At 33.5% G+C, this 20,206-nt stretch overlaps 1 protein-coding gene across 2 annotated transcripts in view; it reads right to left on the bottom strand.

Moving 5' to 3' along the window:
• ADK (adenosine kinase) overlaps window positions 1-20,206 on the bottom strand; it is a 459,464-nt gene that overhangs the window by 253,931 nt on the left and 185,327 nt on the right. For both annotated transcript variants that reach the window (XM_081268679.1, XM_081268680.1), the window contains 2 exons: window positions 9,697-9,869; window positions 6,617-6,725 (listed from right to left, as the gene is read on the bottom strand). In XM_081268679.1, the coding sequence (XP_081124805.1) occupies window positions 6,617-6,725; window positions 9,697-9,869 (282 nt within the window). The remainder of the gene's footprint in view (window positions 1-6,616; window positions 6,726-9,696; window positions 9,870-20,206) is intronic.

Genomic DNA, 20,206 nt, shown 5'->3' with positions numbered 1-20,206 from the left:
ATCTCATGCCAGCCAGAATGGCAGCTATTAAGAATACAAACAAAAATAAGTGTTGGTGGAGATGTGGGGGAAAAGGTACACCCACACATTGCTGGTGGGACTGCAAATTTTTGCAGCCAATATGGAAAGCCGTATGGAGATTCCTTGGAAAACTTGGAATGGAACCACCATTTGAACAAGCTATCCTACTTGGGGGTCTATACCTAAAGGACTTGTAAACATACTACAGGGACACAGCCACATCAATATTTATAGCAGCACAATTCACAATAGATAAACTGTGGAACCAACCTAGATGCCCTTCAGTAGATGAATGGATTTTAAAAATGTGGCATATATGCACAACAGAATATTACTCAACTTTAAAAGAGAATAAAATCATGGCATTTGCAGGTAAATGGATGGAGCTGGAGAATATAATGCTAAGTGAAGTTAGTTAATCCCCAAAAAACCAAATGCCAAATGATTTCTCTGATTTAAGAATTCTAATTCAAAATATGCTATGGGAGTGGGGGTGGGAGGATTAAATGAACTCTAGATAGGGCAAAGGGGAAAGAGGAGAGAGGGGAAGGGAGGGGACAGGTAAGATGGTGGAATGCAATGGTCATCATTACCCTAGTACATGTATGAAGACACGAAGTGTGTGACTCTACTTTGTGTATAACCAGAGATATGAAAAATTGTGCTGTATATTTGTACTATGAATTGTAATGCATTCTGTTGTCATGTATAACAAATTAAAATTTAAAAAATTAAAAAAAGAAGGGCTAGGGATGTGGCTGAGTGGTAGAGGCAGAGTACGCTTGAGTTCAGTCCTCAGTGAGGTGCCATGCCATGACAAAACAAAAACAAAAGACGGTGGGAAAACATCTTTTATGGAATGAAAGAGAAAACAAAAACAAAAACAAAACCTATCAAATCAGAAGTACATATCTGGCAGAAAACATCTGTCAGAAATGAAAGTGAAAGGCTGAGGATATAGTTCAGTTAGTAGAATGCTTACATTGCATGCACAAGGCCCCGAGTTCAATCCCCAGAAACAAAAACAAACAAACAGATGAAATAGACATTTTCAAACATATGAAAGCCAAAAGAAATTATAACCAACAGATACAAATATAAGAAATGACAAGGAATGCCTTTTAGGCAGAAGGAAAAAGGTATCAAGTGGAATCCTGATCCTAACTAAAAGGAATGATACGTACTGTAAATGTTAATTATATGAAGAAATATATGTTTTTGTTCCTTTAATTTAAATCTCTTAAAAAGATATGTGACAAAACAAAAATCATAATAATGAGTTATGGTGCTTATAATACGTACAAGTAAAATGTGTGTTGCATGTTAGGTGAATTATAGATTAACAAAGGTTATTTTGTTTTGTTTTTGCAGTGCTGGGAATTGAGCCCACAGCTTTGGGCCTGCTAGGTAAGTATTCTATCCCGTAGTTGTACTCTTAGCACCCAAAAGCCATTTAATAAATTGAATAAAACATAATTATTAAAAATTTAAAAAATGTAAATATAATGATGATAGCAGAAAGGCTAGGAAGAGTAAAATGGAAGGATACTATTGTAAGATACTTATACTATATGTGAGGTCATATAGTATTTATTAGTTGAAGGAAAACTGTGATGAATAAAATATGTACATTATAAACCCTAAAATAATAATAAAAAATACTAAGCCAACAAAGGAGATAAAAGTATTGGAATAGAGGCTGGGATATGGCTCAGTAGTAGAGTACTTGCCTGGTATATGTGAGGTCGTAGGTTTAATCCCCAGTTAAATAAATGGATGGATGGATGGATAAATAGATAGATAGATAGATAAAATTAAGGTTCACTGACAACTAAAAAAGTATTTTGAAAAATACTAGAATAACCTAAAAGAGGGCAGGAAAGTGAAAAATAGAATAAAGAGGAGAAATACCAAATACAAATACCAAGATGAAGAACTCAAATCTAATCATATTGATAATCACATTAAACAGAAATGGTATAACCATTCCAATTCAAAGGTAGACATTGTCAATTTGAGCAAAAAATAAGACTAAAGAATATGCTGTCTATAAGAATTGCATTTTAAAAATAAAGACAAAAGTACATTAAAAGTGGAAGAGAAGAAAAAGATATACCATGAAATCAATAATCAAAAGAAAACCGAGTTGGCTATATTTATATTAGACAGCATATTGCAGGGAAAAGTACATTACTGAGGACAAATATTTCATAATAACACTCAATTTGACAATTTATTTGTTGAATATCCATCAAGAATATGTGGCATCCTAGTAATTTAATATAAGTCTCCTCTTGCTGGAACTATTTTGAAATATATCAAGCTCTGAGAAGAGTATACATTTACCTGGCACATGGAAAGGTGTTCTTTTCATCCAAGTGCTGAAAAAGAGGCTAAGAGCTAACAGTTATTTTGATATTCCTTTCTGCTGAATATACCACACAAATTTCAAAACTATAATCTTTCTTATTAATTTGATCAAAATTAATCACACTATGCTTATAAAAATCTGCATTTTTGTATAAACAGGTAATACTACCATAAAAGTCCCATTCACCTCCACTTACCTAGATGTCTTATCAGTATATACTCATTAAAGCTATAAGCAGTTTTCACATTGGGTCTATATGTCTATCAAAATTCCACTGACAGGGCTGGGGATACAGTTCAGTTGATAGTGTGCTTGCCTTGTATACACAAGGCCTTGGGTTCAATCCCCAGCATCACCACCAAAAAAAAAAAAAAAAAAATACATTGACCCCAAGTTGACTAGATGCATTATAATGAATAAATATTAAAACTTAGTTATTTGCAAGTTGGCTTATATTTTAGGATTCAACTACTATATATTGAAATACACGGAATTATAATTGTCAAGTTAAAAGTACTTTCTTTAGGGGGGGGGGCATGAGGGGTGTCTCAAGATGGTAGAATAGAGGAGGTAGCTTTCCTGGCTGTTCCATGGCATGAAAGCAGACAGGTAGCTGCTGCTTCTTTTTTTTATTTGACAGGTAGCTTCTTAGCAAGTGAAGTAGTAGAAACCTTCAGGGACACTATAGTCTACAGCAAAGAAACTCTACTGCCTCAGATCCATACTGTTAGATGGGTAGACAAACAACAAGAAAAAGCAAGGTAAAAAATTGTTGCAAACAAAACAAGATAACTTCAATAACACAAACCATCAACACTACCAAAGAAGAAATGTCAGAGAAAGAGTTCAGAATGTACATAGTTTAACTGATCTGTGAAGTAAAGGACAGTATGAGGAGTGAAATCAGACAGAAAATATAGGAACTGAAAGATAACTTCAAAAAAGAGAGGTTCTCACAAAACAAAACAAAACAAAGCAGATATCCTTGAAATGAAGGAATCGAAAAACCAAATTAAAAATTAAAACGAAAGCATCACCAACAGACTAGATCACTTGGAAGACAGAGTTTCAGGCAACAAAGACAAAATATGTAGTCTTGAAAACAAAGCATAAAAGATGTTAAGAGGCTATGAACAGAACTTACAAAAAATGAGATACCCTCAAGAGAACAAAATTTAAGATTTATTTCGATAGATGAAAGCTCAGAGATACAAACAAAAGGGATGCACAATCGTTTCAATACAATAGTATCAGAAAATTCTCCAAACCTAAAGAATGAAACAGAATATCAAATATCAAATACAGGAGGTCTATAGGACCCTAAATATAAAAAATGACAACAGATCCACATCAAGGGACATTATTATGAGAGTGGCTACTATACAGAATAAGGATAGAATTTTTAAGGTTATCAGAGAAAAACAACAAGTAACATTTAGTGGGAAACCAATCCAGATCTCAGCTGATCTCTCAACCCAGATCTCAAAGCTAAGAAGTTTTAGAATAATATATACCATGTTTTGAAAAAAAGGCACCGAAAACATACATTGGATAAAACATAGACTCTTTGACACATGGTGCTGAGAAAACTTGAAATCCATATGTAATAAAATGAAATTAGACCCCTATCTCTCACCTTAAACAAAACTCTAAGTGGATCAAGGACCCAGACATTAGATTGGAGACCCTGAGTCTATTAAAAGAAAAAGTAGGCCCAAATCTCCATCATACTGGTTTATGGCAAAATTCCTCAAGAACACTCGAAATGATCAAGAACCTGAAGAGGATGGGAGAAAATCCTTCCCACCTGCACCTCAGATACAGCATTAATCTCCAGGATATATAAAGAACTAAGACAAATTAACACCCCCAAACCAAATAACCCAATAAATAAATGAGCAAAGGAACTGAACAAACACTTCACAGAAGAAATGGGATGGGTCAACAAATATGTGAAAAAATGTTCGACATCTCTAGCAATTAGATAAATGCAAATTAAAACTACACTGAGAATCTATCTCACTCCAGACAGAAGTGCAAGTATCAAGAATACAAGTAACAATAAATGTTGGTGAGTAAGTGGAGGATAAGGTACAGTCACACATTGCTGGTGGGACTGCAAACTGGTACAACCACTCTAGAAAGCAGTATGGAGATTCCTTAGAAAATGTGGAATGGAACCACCATTTGACCCAGTTATTTCATTCTTTGGCATATACCCAAAGGACTTAAAATCAGTGTACTATAGTGACATGGCCACATCAATGTTCACAGCAGCTCAATTCACAATACCTAAGCTATGAAACCAACCTAGATACCCTTCAATAGATGAATGAATAAAGAAATTGGAGTACATATACACAATGGACTATTACTCAGCCATAAAGAAAAAATAAAATTACGGCATTTGCTGGTAAATGGATGAACTGGAGGCTATCATGCTAAGTAAGCGAAATAAGCCAATCCCCCCAAACCAAAGGCCAAATATTTTCCCTGATATGTGGATGCTAACTAACAATAGGTTACATGGGGTTGGTGGGGAGAAGTTGAGGTTCACTGGATTAAATAGGGGGGAATAGGGGAAGAAAGAGGGGTTGGGAATGGGAAAGAAAATAGAATTAATCAGACATAACTTTCCTCTGTTCATGCATGAATACATGACCAGTGTAACTCCACATCGTGTACAACCACAGATGAGAAGTTATACTCCATGTATGTATGATATGTCAAAATACCTTCTACTGTCATGTAAGTCTAAAAAAAATAACAAAAACAACAAAAAAAGATGCAAAAGAAACTTTAATTTTTAGTCTTTTTCATGTCAGGATCCCTTTGCCTTCTTAAAACCTATGAAGGCCATCAATGTGCTTTGGTTTGTGTATGTTGTATCTATGATTTTTATTCTATTTGAAATAAAAAAATGGGAAGCTTTTAAAAGTAAAGTAACATCAGAATACATTGTCATTTTCATAATCAACTTAAATAATACAAATGTATCACACCAAACTTTAAACCATGTGCTCACTGAAAATCAGATACTCAAATTCAAGATGCTTAAACTATTACATGAATCCCTCTTGAAGAATCACACCAGAAAAACACACTTATCAAAACCTCAAAGAAAAATCAAACCACTTTAAGAAATGAAATAAAAGGCAAATAATAAAAAGGGGAAAAATCTTTAATTCTTTAAATACTTTTCTCACATAAAGGCAGAAGAAATAACATGACTTTCCAGATCTCTTCTCAATGTAAGCATTTATATAACAGTTATGAAGGGGTAGGATTTGCTGTGCAGAGGAATCAATAACAATACTGTAAAGCCTACACCAGTGCACATAAACATGGTGTAGGAGACATTAACACTAGACTGAAAAAAATAATTATATTTTCAATAAACATGTTCTTACTTGATAATCAATTTTCTACACGTCTTACCAGCTGTTTCACACAGCTCAGGTAGAGGAATGGCAGCAGCTGTTTAACCAAAACCATATATTATATGCATATGAGGTGCTTTTAATTTTTCATTGGTATCTACTTATTTGTGAGCAACCCATTTAACTCATATTAAATAAAAACAAGGTAATCATGGGGTGATTAATTCAGGAGCATTTTTAGTATAGTTCTATTTTAGAAATTAATTCTTAACCAATTATTTTTATGTCAGAGAACTTAATAATTCAAATTACATGCTGCCCTTATTCCTGGATTTAAGAGATTTGTCACGATCAATGTTTCTGAAATATTAAATTAAAACATGTCATGGTAATTACTATGGAATAAATAGCAATTAAGATTTTTTAGGCAAATAAACTCAAACAATTTGCAATGAATATTTGTTACTAACATTTTCCCACACAATGCATGAGTCACTTGTTACAAGTTACCTTAAAAATGTAAAATGTAAGTTGTAGAATTACTTCAAAAGAGCTAAAGAAACTGACTTAATAGTACAAAATTCTGTGCTTGGTTTTTAAGTATCTATGTATAATGTATCTATAAAGAGGTAGAATTTCAGGTAAATAATACAAATTAGGCTACTTACAGAGAAAGATAGTATTTATGCTCCATATTTATAATGGTGAACCAAATGTATACTTTGAGATGGGTAAATAATTTATAGGACAAGTAAAAGATAATTATTTAAAAATGCATATCAGCCAACAACTATAATCTATCATCATAGTCCAACTCCACAATTTGCATTAAATAAATACTTACGGCTATATAACAAACTCTTGCTTTTTGTACCAACATCCAGTTTTTCTCCAGATCAAGATGTTCTTCCTTTTTGTAACAATTGGCAGCTGCAAGATTAGCTACAAGGGACCTAAAACAACAAAAGAAAAAGCAAATATCATATTCAAACTGGTCAGGTATTTTGGAATAGTTAAATATTAATATTTTCTGCAAAATTTCCAATTTATAAAATTTTAATTCTTAAATACTTCCATTAGATATTTTTATGAATGCAAACACTATTAATTTTGTTTTGAAAACTTGGAAACTTCTATGTTTTCTTTGAGATAAAAAGAGATATGATAACCCTTCAAAACACCACTTGGTATTTTGAGAAAGTGGAATTTAAATGTCCTCGATACTAAAATAACATCTACTATTTATATTTAATAGTTCAAAATGCAGTTAAGAAAAAAGCCTACAAAGTCATTTTGCAAAAGAAATCCCTATAACCAAAAACTATTAATTTAGCAGTGCTGGGGGTCAAATCCAGGGCCTTGGGCTTGTTAGACAAGCACTTTACCACCAAACTATGCCTCCAGGCCCTCAAATTTCACTTTTTATAGTGGAAAATATCTTCATAAAAATAAGACCAACCTACTATAATTGACAATTTAATCTAATACTTTAAAAAACAAGCATGAGATTAATTTCATAAAACACACATATTAATGTAGACCATATTTACTAAGAGGAATTAATTTGCAAACCAGTACATTTTAAGGACTGGAATCAATTAGAATTAGATTCTACACTTAAAAACTCTCTGAGCTGGGTCCACTTTATAGCTGGAAAATCTAAGCAGGATTCTGTATTTAAAATACTGCTACAAGTGCCACCTAGAACGTTTATTTATAGCCCAATAAACAAACTTAATGAAATAAAAAAATTATATACATTTCATATAAATAAAAATAAATAGTTTTCTTCCTCAGTGTAGACCTGGAACTTAGAAAATTCCTTGCCAATTTTTCTCTTACTAAAATAATAACGGTATGGTTTATAAAACAATCAACTCATTATTTGAAATTAGGAAAAATATTCTCTTCCAAAACATATTTCCATTCATCCATATGCATCTCTTTATGTTCAATTAAATGAAAAAAAATGAGAAAGAAATATGAATCAATATACTCATGCAAAGTAAGTATACTGCAAACTTATAAAAATAGTTGTATTTTTGGTGCTGGGGATTAAACACACTCTTAATATATAAAAATATATTAATAACTATGACTTTAGAAAAGTTTTGGTAAAAATGGATGCCAAATAACAATAGACATTTCACTGAGTGCTGTAAATGGCTCTGGAGGCTGAGGCAGGAGGATTGCCAGATCAACTGCAGCATCAACAATTTAGTAGGGCCTAAATAACTTAGTGAGACCTTGTCTCTAAACAAAATACAAAAAAGGGCTGGAGATGTGGCTCAGTGGTTAAACACCTCTGAGTTCAGTGCTGAGTACCAAAAAGGAGGGGGAAAGAAAAGCAATTGCTTAAGCACTTCCGGTATCAAGTACTAAACTTTATTTGATAATAAAATTACTTTTTGAATTTTGAGTTTTATATAGTGGCAGTAAGGTTACCAGCTTGATCTAAAATAATTTATCAACACTGTTGGGTTTCAGAATTTGAATAATCCATTGGATAGAAAGAGATCCACTTGCACCTGTTTCTGACTACCCATATCAGCTGAATAGTGATCTCCATAACCATAAAATTAATATATAATTTAAGCATTCAACATCTGGAGACCTAATATTATCATAACCGTTCTTTAAAATAGAAATTTTGCAAACAAAAACTATTTAGTAATTTTAACTCTTGCTTGAGTGGTGTCAGAGGCAAAACTTAACCCATTTCTAATGAATGGGGAAACTTTGCATCTGCAGATTAATATTTCTTCTAGGAAAAGTGAAAAGGACAAAAGTGTAAACGAGTATATTTCAATGTGTGAATACTGGATTGCTCAATATATCGAAACTTTAACACCATCAAGTTTTGGACACAAAATGAAAGTTAAAGAGAAGCTCTGAAAACAGCATTGGCGCTCTAATTATTTTTTTGAAAGTCATATTTTATTTATTTTGTAACTACTATCCCTACTGATCCTTAGTATACAGAATAGCATCAGGTTCTTAATAAACATCTGCTGGAGGTCAGGCAGCAAGCCAAAATAAAGGCAGTAATAAAGGGGAGTGAAGAAAGTATGTTCATGGGGCGATTAAAAATGGAGGGAAAGAAGAGAGTGGGAAGAAAAAAAGGAATGGAGGAGGAGAGACTAAATATTTCCAACTGCCAAGAATGCAAAATTTCTAGCAAATCACTATTTAAAAAGAGACAATTCTAACAATATCATAGTTAGGAAAGTTATTGTAGGTTTCCCTTGCAAGGGGAAAAAATACCTATGCTAATATGGGAATTATTTTAGCAATACATGCATATACTGAAGGAATATCGCCATGTAGCTACAAAAGAACAAATCAAATGCATGGAAGGCCCTGAGAGATGTATTACAAGTTCACCTGGAGAATTTTCTAGTAAATAAACCTGTATAAAAATATACTTAGAGTGGCAAAGTACCCATAAGTAAAATTATTTAATATGGACAGTTGACTATTTTTCAACAATGTTTTAAATGACCCAGTTCATTTGAAACTGGATTAATGTAGTACTTTATATATGTAAAATGCACAAATACAAACACACAATATATACACAACACATGTATGCATGGATTTTGAGATTCCCATCTCAGGTTATGGTGAAAAGATCATCCTACTTTTCTAATCTAGCTATGAGAAGTTGAGCAAAATATTTTTCTTTCCTGAGCCTAATTATAAAAGACCAAACTCCATTATGCCTCATGAATTCAACAGCAGGGTTAACAAAAGTAAACTGAAAAATGCAGAAGGCAAAAATAATATAAGGAAGAAGGGTTTACTCAACACTTAAAGAAATTATAAACATGAAGTCTAAATTCCAAATTCAGATTGGAATTCAGATGTCATCAGTATTTACACAGCCAATTATTATCAGTTTCCACTGAAATTACACCAACCTACCTGTTGCTACCAGTGATGCATGCAGCACAAGTTCCTGTTGGCTGCTCATTCTGCTCATAGTAATAAGCATCCACATGGGCTTCAGCAGCTTTTCTCTTCAGGATCTCTCCAAATTTATCTATCCCAATGCATCCAAAAAATGTTGCTGCTTTGTGTGGCTGCTGAATCATCCACTGAAAAATAGGAACATAAATAATTTAATGGGTCATAAAAATGGTACACGTAGTTCAGTATTCCACCATGGTTAGTGGCATAAAAGGGATGCTTTGTGAGAAATTGGCTGTTATGAATGGAATTTCAATTCTGTACTACTGCTTATGATAACAAACTTGACACATCAGCAATGCAAAATCTTACTACTTTAGGGGAGTATAATGAAATATAGTGGTTTAAGGACTCAGAGGTAAAAGTCATATAGTCAAATGCTGGCTTGGTATAAAAAAATCATAGTAAGTTAAGTAGCATAGCACTGTCATAAAAAGCCCAGAAACTTCTCTGAAGACTTCCTGGGTTTAATCTTCTTCTGTCATGAGTTGTATAAGCAAGAGTATGTGTCACTTAACATGTCTATGCCTCACTTTTCTCACCTATAAAATGGAGATATTTTATAAATACATTTTATAAAGTTGTCAAAGATTAATTGAAATAATGTAAGCCAGAGCATATTCATTGCTGAGCAGAATATCAACCACAGAATAAACAACATATATTAGCTGTGGTTGTCACTACTGTAGTACTTCTTATAATGATCCTTCAAATATAAATTATTGTAAAATATGCTCATACTTACTAAATGCTTTTAAAATCTCAAACTTTTTTTTTGCTATAAAAGAATGATGATGGAATTCTTTTATGATGCATGCTTTTTCAGTGATTTGAACTCTCTTGCATAATTAGCTCAACTCCCTGAGAGCTCTCATGCTTTTGTGATTCTAAAGTCACCATTGTTTGTTTTAAATATAGTCAGCAAAACACTCTGTATACAAGTAATATACTACTTTATATATGGAAAATGCATGTAAAAAGTATCAACATTGAAACATATTATCAAATATTTAGAATATAATGCATGTGGCCAGGCTTGGTGGTGCATGCTTGTAATCCCAGCAGCTCGGGAGTCTGAGATAGAGGACCTCAAATTCAAAGCCAGCCTCAGCAGTGGCAAGGCGCTTAGCAACTCAGAGAGACCCTGTCTCTAAATAAAATACAAAATAAGGTGTGGTTGAATGTCCTTGAGCTCAATCCCTGCTAAAAAAAAAAAAAAAAAAAAAAAGTTTGCATATCCAATAAATGACATTCATTTCTTTCTTTTTTTTTTTTTTAAAGAGAGAGTGAGAGAGGAGAGAGCTAGAGAGAGAGGGAGAATTTTTTTTTAATATTTTTATTTTTTAGTTCTCGGCGGACACAACATCTTTGTTGGTATGTGGTGCTGAGGATCGAACCCGGGACGCACGCATGCCAGGAGAGCGCGCTACCGCTTGAGCCACATCCCCAGCCCCAACATTCATTTCTTAAAAAAAAAAAAAGAGGGGCTGGCGATGTGGCTCAAGCGGTAGCGCGATCGCCTGGCGTGCGTGCGGCCTGGGTTCGATCCTCAGCACCACATACCAACAAAGATGTTGTGTCCGCCGATAACTGAAAAATAAATATTAAAATTCTCTCTCTCTCCTCTCTCTCTCCCTCTCTCACTCTCTCTTAAAAAAAAAAAAAAAGAATATAATGCATGTATATTTGAGAGGTAAAGCAATGATGAGAGAAGATTAAAAAAAAAAAGATACAGGAGTGAGAGAGAGAGTAACTGCATAAAGACCAGCAATCTCATCTTTAGGGATTTACCTTGAAGAGACACACACAAATATAAAATAATACAGTATAAAATAATATAGTATTCCTTGAGATACTATTTGTCATTGCAAAAAGTTACAACAACCTAAAAGTTTCTCTATAGAAGACTGCCTAAATAAACTAGGATAAATCCATTCAGTAGAATACCACATAGTCATCAAAAACAAAAAGTAGATAAAAACAAAACCCAAATAAAACAAGAAAACACTCTATAAAACAATCCATCTATATGAAACAATTTCTAGGATATTTTGTGAAATCAGAAAAGAATTTTCTAAAAAGTAAGGTTTAATAATAAATATATGGTTGGGGTTGTAGTTCAGTGGCAGAGTGCTTGCCTAGAACATGTAAGGTACTAGGTTTGATCCTTGGCACCACATAAAAATAAATAAATAAACCAAAGGTATTGTGTTCACCTACAACTAAACAAGATTTAAAAAAGTAAATAAATGATTTAAAGAAAGAATAAAAATCAAGAACATATATTATTTAAAAACATATGGAGAAAGCGTCAGGACACTGGATTTGGCAATGATTTCTTATACATAACAACAAAAGCACAGGGAACAAAAAGGAAAATAGACAAATGTGGGTAAAACAAATTCAAGTACTTTTGAACAGAAAAGGACAATCCAATTAAGTGAAAAGGCACCTTATTTCCAAACTATACATCTGATGAGAAGTTAATATCCAGAATAGATAAGGAATCCTGTAACTCAAAAACAACAAAACAAATAACCTGATTATAAAATGGGCAAAGGACTTTAATAGACAGGTCTCAAGTATGTATTATATGTATGTATTGTACACATACACACAATGGGCCAATAAGCACATAAAAAGAAGTTTAACATCACTAATGAATGATGTGGGAAATTCAAACCAAAACCTCAGTGAGACCTCATTTCACACTGACCAGAATGTCCACTATGAAAAGAGTAGAAAATAAATATTAGGAAGTGGAGATATTGGAACCTTTATGCAGTAAGGGAGGAAATGTGAAGTGGTGCAGTCACTCTGAAATAGTGAAGGAAGTTCCTTAACAAAAAAGAAGAAGAAAGATATTAACATATAATCAAGCAATGATAATTGAAAGCAGAATCTAAAAAGAGATGTCTGCCCAGCCAAGTTCATTATAGGATTACTTGCAATAGCCAACTGGTGAAAGTAATCCAAATATTCATCAATAGAAAAAGAGATAAAGAAAATTAGGTATATATATATATATATATATATATATATATATATGAATATTATGCAATCTTAGAAAATAAGGCCATCCTGTCATATGCAACAAAAAGGATGAACCTCAAGAACATTCTGCTAAGTGAAATAAAGTCACTAAAGGAAAATATTTTATGATTCTACTCATAGTCAGAAAGGAGCAAAGAAGTTTGCAAGGACAAGGGTTAAGGAGGAGGGGAATTAAATGTTTGGTAGGTATCGAGTTTCAATGATGCAAGTCAAAAAGTTTTAGAGACTTACTCTACAGTAACCCAAAGAAACTGTACACTATTGAACTGTACATTTAAAAGTTGACTAATATAATTATTTATTCCAGAAATAAACAATTCACAAGTTTTAAAAGACAAACTCTTATGAGCAGCATGATCCTCTGCTATCACCCTCTACACTTTTTGTTCCAATCAGGTCATGAATCACACTTTGTTTACCACATCCACATTATCTATATTACCTCTTTTGAGTTACTTATCAACTGTTTTGGTTATTACAGTGCTTGTGTTCAAGTACCTCTATTTTACTTAATGACAGCCCCAAATGTAAGAGTAGTGACACTGGCCATTTTCTTACAGTATATTGCTATAACTTTTCTATTATTAGTTATTATTGTTGCTCTAATGCTGTGCCCAATTTATAAATTAAGTTTTATCATAGGTATGTATACTTAGACAAAATGTAGTATACCTAGGGTTCATTACTATTTGTAAGTTGAGGCATCCAGTAGGCAGCTTGAAACATATCCCCCATTGATAAGAAGGTCTACTATACTTAAAAAAAAAAAAAAAATCCAAAAACCAAAAAACCTAAAAGCAACTTATACTATGGCTACATTACATTTACTTGCCATTAAAATAATAGTAAACTTCCTGTGAAATGAAAGTGGAGCCATTATAAGTAATCTAGCATATCTGTAATCAGAGAGTTTATAGGTTCAAACTACAGTCTGGACAAAGAGCTATATAAACTCTATGCTGTTTTTAGTTACTCTGCAATCAGAATTTAAATGAATTAAAATGCCTACATTACAAACCAATAAACACAAAGTATCAATAAATAATCACAAAAATAGATAAACAGAAGAAATATTCAGCAGGTTTTGTTATAAGTTCACCATTAAATATTTCAGCACAGGAAACTAGCTGACATTTTAGCTATTTTTGGTAGCAAGACATTGTCAGAATGGGACCTTTACTTTTGATCACGTGATTTACACTCAAAAATTGGTCTATCTAGTAAGACGTGGTGGCACGCGCCAGGTACTCAGGATGTTGAAGCAAGAGGATGGCAAGTTTAAGGCCAGCCCTGGCAACTTAGTGAGATGCTGTCTCAAAGTAAAAAATAAAAAGGCTGGGGGCTGGAGCTGTAGCTCAGTGTAGACCGCCCGCTTCATACTTGTGAGGCACTGGGTTCAATGCTCAGCACCACATAAAAAAATATAAAGATATTGTGTCCAACTACAACTAAAAAAATATTAAAAAAAAAAAAAAGGCTGGGAATACAGCTCAGTGGTAGAGCAATTATTTAACACGCATGAGGCCCTGGGTTCAATCCCCAGTACTTAAGGGAAGGTTTAATTTTACAGAAGCAATTATGAACTAGAAAGGAAGTAGAGGCACCCACCATAGCACTTACCTCCTTTCCTGTTTTAATAATATTACCATGGTGCCCCTGGGGGGAAATACCATTTGTTAACCAATTAGTTCCAACCAAAAGTATTTATTATATTTATTTCCTAAAATTTAGTGCCTCTTGGGCACTACAAAACTTTCAAAGCTTAGAATCAGACTGGATATCACCTCTCTCATTTCCTGTTTCACCTTGATTTTTGTGCAGAATTTACTTTTTATCATAGTCACCCCACGAAAAAAGGAAAAGGTTTTGCAATGTACGTATGATGCCACTGAAAGGAAAGTAGCAATCTAATGGAAAAACTGAAATATCTAGAGCTAGTTGTACATGCCATATTTGAAAGATGTCACTGGGTTTCCCTTGAAAATTTATATATCCTGCAGACTATGTGGGTTTGTTATAGCACCCTAGGGAACTTAGGAGCACACAGTTTGGGAAACAAGAGTATACTGCTAACAAAAACAATGAAAAAGAGAAATAAAAGAAAATTAGGAGTAGAATGACAAAGCAACTAGGTAGGAGATTACTGCCTAAGGGGAAAGGTAGGCCTAGACCAGATAATTAAATGTCACTTTAAAAAGTTTAAACTGCATTCTGTAGGTAGAAGAGAGCTCAAAAAGGGTTTTGAGATTATAAGGCATGGTGCCTCACTAAGGTAAGGAACAAGGAGAAAACTTACAATTGAATTTAAATAGGTACTGAATAAATGACACATGAAATTTCACATTAAAAGTCTTTTAACAACACATGGAAGGATTCTATTAACTTCACCTTCCAGATGAATTTCTTCTTCATCACCTAGATACAGCATTTAGGACAATGTAACTGCCAATGATACCTAAGAGATAGTAATTTCTAAGAAAATACCTTATACTTTTATAAGATGAAGAATGACACCTAGATACTAAAATAGTTGCAAGGTAAGTCAAAGAAATTTTATACCTGAGGCATTTCAGGAAAACTGAAAAGCACAACTAAAAGAAATTAAATGTCAAAACTGGGAAAGAGCAACAAGCACACTGCAAAGGGTGATGAGGAAATCAAAACTGAAGGAGACTGATTAGGAAAATACCATCTATCACACTGTTTTATGGAAGAACTGATTATTCATAGAGGGCTCTGATACAACCATGAGAAACAAGGTGGAATACAAGATTTTCATAAATATTAAGAACTCATTCTTGCTCAATACCTTCTATTTTATGTCCCCTTCCTAATAAAACTGCTCCGTTTTTCCCGTTAGGAAGCATTCTATTAATAAAAGTTAATTGCTAACAATATTATCCCCAATAACTGTATGTTTGTTGTTCTTCATAAATACCTATTAACACTTTTTTTTTTTCTTGGTACCTGGGATTGAACTAAAGGGCACTCAACCTGTCAGTCACATATCCAGCCCCCTTGGCTTTTTTTTTTTTTTTTTTTTTTAATTTAGAGACAGGGTCTCACTGAGATGCATAGAGCCTCGCTAAATTGCTGAGGCTGGCTTTGAACTCATGATCCTCCTGCTCAGCCTCAAGAGCTATTGGGATTACAGGCGTGTGGCACTGTACCCAGCATCTGTTAACATCTTTTTCTCTGAACAGACTTTGGGAAACTTTAGCCTAGTAGGGAAAAAGAACAACAAACAAACAAACAAACAAACAAACAAACAAAAAACCCCATAAACTCAGGTAGATCCAAGTTTATTTATCCATTTGTTGGCAAAGGACCTACTCTATCACAGGTCACTTGTTGAGCAATTATTGGGAAGACTGAATAAGTATTGCAAGCAAGGAGCCTAAGGCAGTGTTTGTTATAGAGTACTAATGATAATGATAAAAGAAAACTGTTGAAATATGAAAAGAATTCTTAGTCTATATATTACCCCAATTCATTCTATCAACATTTTTACTTCCCTAATATTTGACATTATTGTACAGTGTCTCTTGCTATACAATTCCTCTGAATATGACCTAATCTGCTCCCATGGTTTCAATTATCATCTATATGCTGAGACTCTTCATCTCTATTTTAACTTTAGACCTTCTTTAGATGTCCGACCTGAATATCTTAATACCTACTGAGTCCTGTTTTTGCCTATTAAATTGATCTATTTCTATTTCTATCATCACTTTCACCAAAGCTCCCAACTTCTCAATTAAGACTACTGCAAAGTTCCTTTTAAATTTTTAAAAACTAAAACATCGTCATGTTCCATAAAGTTCACTACCTTAAAATGTACAATTCAATTGGTTTCTGTATATTCACAAGGTTGTGCAACCATCACCATTATCAAAGCCCAGGACATTTTCATTATTTCAAAAAGAAATGTTTAACCATAAACAGTACCTCCCCTTCTCTCTGCTCCCATAATCATTTGCAAAAGCTTAACTCATCTCCCTACCTTCTATTTAGTTTTCTTCCAATCCACTGCAATTTGAATGGTTTTCCTAAAGCATCCTTCAATAGTTACCCAAATTTCTTAAGCAAAGTTCAAATGTAAATAACTTAATGAATGAACCATCAACTGCTTCTCTGAGTTCATTATAAGGTATTAACACTCTTTAATGTTCCAGTACTTATTCTGTCTCCTGTTCTTTCTAGCTTCCTATTTAGGTTTTAGGTCTTATTTTCATGAGCAATAATTTCCTGAACTCTAGTCTAGATGTCCAAGTTCTATGTTGCCATAGCAAACTGTATCATTCCTATTATAAAATTATTTTCATTTAACTATAATTTTCTGTTCCACAGACTACTTTCTTAGTTCTTTAACAGTTGTAGGGTACATTCCTAAATCTAAAAAGTGGCTGCTACATTCCAATCAATATTACAGACTAAAGTATGTTACCATTTATTCATTGAGATGTACATACACAGAAGCTGTCGAGCACATAGTAGAAGGACCTACTCAGACTCTGGAAATAGCCAAAGAAAACTTTCTGAGAAATATGAGGAAACTTCTCTCAGTGGATATTTAGCTATGAGGGGTTTAGGACACCATACCACACATCATGGCACTTGGCATACTGAATATTTTAAGTTAAAGGAACTTAAAGAACAGAAGTGCAGAAAGGACTTTCTGATCCCTCCCTCATGTGAGAGGTATTCTATTACCTGGAAGAAGGGAACACCCTTATCTTAGAAGAAGGCAGGACACTGAGATGCTTTTGAAGACAAAGAGAAGCCTTGCTGACTTTCCCAATTTACTACTCCTAGCTCATACCTGATTTGTACCATCATATATTCCCACAACTCTCTACTTTTCATCAAACTTAGTATCAAAATCTGTCTTTCATTTCATTTAAGAAGCCTCCACATCATGTAAAACCTACATTAAATAAATCCGTATTTTTTTGTAAGCCTGTCTTTTTTTGGTACATTGGCCCTAATTCATAATTTAGAAGACAGGAAAAAAAAAAGATATTTTTTCCCCTACAACTATAAGTAGGAAGTAGGAGATATACAGGTCTTGGGTGAGATAATTCTTTTTTTTTTTTTTTTTGGTAGTACTAGGCATTGAACCCAGCTACATCTTCAGCCCTTTTATTTTTTATTTTGAGACAGGATCTCACTAAGTTGCTGAGGATCTCACTAAGTTGCTAAACTGGCTTTGAACTTGTGATCCTCATTCTTCAACTTTCTAAATTCCTGGAATTACAGGCTTGCACCACCAAGTCTGGCTTCAGTTGTGGGAGGAGGAGGAGAAAGAGAAAGAGACACAGATAGACAAACTTAAAGAATTAGGAAACTAAAAGTAAATTCAGTATTTCAAAAAGGATTTGGGTACTTTTAAATACAAAGATGAAAAAGAAAGGGTTGAAGTATCAAAATATTTAATTTCTTCTTTAAAATTGCATTCTAAAACTACAGTATTTTCTAAAGTACATAAAAACATTAAACTTATTCTATTCTATTTGGATATCACTAATAAAATAACCACTAATATAGGATAAAGATTCAGCATATAACCTGGCATGAGTTTTACTATGAAAACAGCTATTGTATAGACAAATTATGGAACCAGTCTAAATACCCAACAGACGAAAGGATAGAGAAAATATGGAATATGGGCTGGGGTTGTGGCTCAGTGGTAGAGCGCTTGCGTAGCATGCACGAGTTACTGGGTTCGATCCTCAGCACCACATAAGTGTAAAATAAAGATATTGTGTCCACCTAAAGTTAAAAAAAAGGAATATATACATAATAAAGTTTTACTCAGCCATAAAGAAAAACGAAATTATGTCATTTGCTAGTAAATGGAGAAATGGAGAACATAATGCTAAGTGAAATAAGCAGGCTCAGAAAGTAAAGGATCAAATGTTTTCTCTCATATGCTGGGGAGAGAGGCACGGAGGAGAGTGGAGAAGAGAGAAAATAAATTTAAAAAAAGGGCTGGGAATCTCACAAAACCATAAAGGAGGCCAACAAAGTAAAAGGAGGGGATCCAGAGGGAAAGAGGAGGGAAAGTCATGAGGAAGTACTAGACAATGAAACCTACCAAATTATGCTGTTTGTGTACAAATAAACCATAATGAACTGCACTTATACATATGATGATAATGCACTAATTAAAATAATAATAGAAGTGAGATCAGTGCAGTAGAACATGTGGATCATGGGGAGGGAGGAGGACAGAGTAAAGGAAGTTACAGTGGGGGAGAGAAAATTAAGCAAAATATGTTGTGTCCATGTATGACGATGGCATAATGAATTCCACTATTACGTATAATTATAACGCACCAATGGGGAAAAAAAAACTACTGTTGTAAATATTGTATCAGCATTGTTAACATTGTTATTATTTCTTAGGAAAACTGTAAAATACTTAAAATCATTCTTTAAAATTTTTTTTTGTATTTGTACATGGACAGCATGCCTTTATTTTAATTTTATTTTTTTTAATGTAGTGCTAAGGATCAAACCCAGTGCCTCATACATGCTAGCTAGACAAGCGCTCTGCCCAAGCTATACCCTTAGCCTTAAAAGGGAGTTTGAATTTTATTTTCTAAGCCTGCCTGAAGCCCCTGAACCCTTACATGGCAAGGTATAAGTGGGAGAAAGGTGTGTGTGGGGGGGGGGGGTGGTGCAAAAAACTTCCTTAAATTGCAAGAGAACTTTGCTGTAGTTTTCAGAAGAGGATTACAGATTTTATCAGATTACTGAAAGAGTCTAGGCCATCCAGACCAGGGAGTGTGTGTGTGTGTGGGGGGATTGTAGACACAACAAAGATATAGTCAGGAGAAAGCCTTTTTTGTTTTAAGCAAAAGAATAACAAAATTATAGGATTGTATCAAATTAACCAAGAAAACAGTTTCATCTGAAGATATTAAATAAACATAAAAGACTTATACTGGATCCTAACAATAGAGCAAATGGTGTGGTGTTATAATAAGCTTCACATTTTTATTATCACCAGGAGCACTGAAGGACCAAGATTTCTATCAAATGGGCATTTTGGAATCTATTTCTATGTTCTCCCAAGATTTAAAAAACTACTACAACTACCATATACAAATTAAAGAAGATGGCAGTAGATAAATAGATAAATAGTTCTTTAAATTCCAAAGCAGGTTATTACTGCCATCTTCTTTAAAGAACTATTTATCTACACCTTTATCAAAATTATATTAAAATAGTTTTAAAAATCACATTATCATTTTTCCTATATATTTCAAATACTTTCTTATGTAAACTTAAGAAAAACTGTGCTAAAACCAAGTATAAGCTAAAGATCCAGCTACAAAATACTATGATTAGCCAAAGATGAGTTAGAAACAATTAACAGTTAAGAGTTAAATTACTTACTACGTAC

The sequence above is a fragment of the Spermophilus citellus genome (assembly GCF_964194105.1).
Source record: "Spermophilus citellus genome assembly, chromosome: 15".
In the NCBI taxonomy this organism is placed as follows: domain Eukaryota; kingdom Metazoa; phylum Chordata; class Mammalia; order Rodentia; family Sciuridae; genus Spermophilus; species Spermophilus citellus.
Note: the sequence above shows the minus strand (reverse complement) of the source record. Positions and strands in the feature narration are given on the sequence as shown.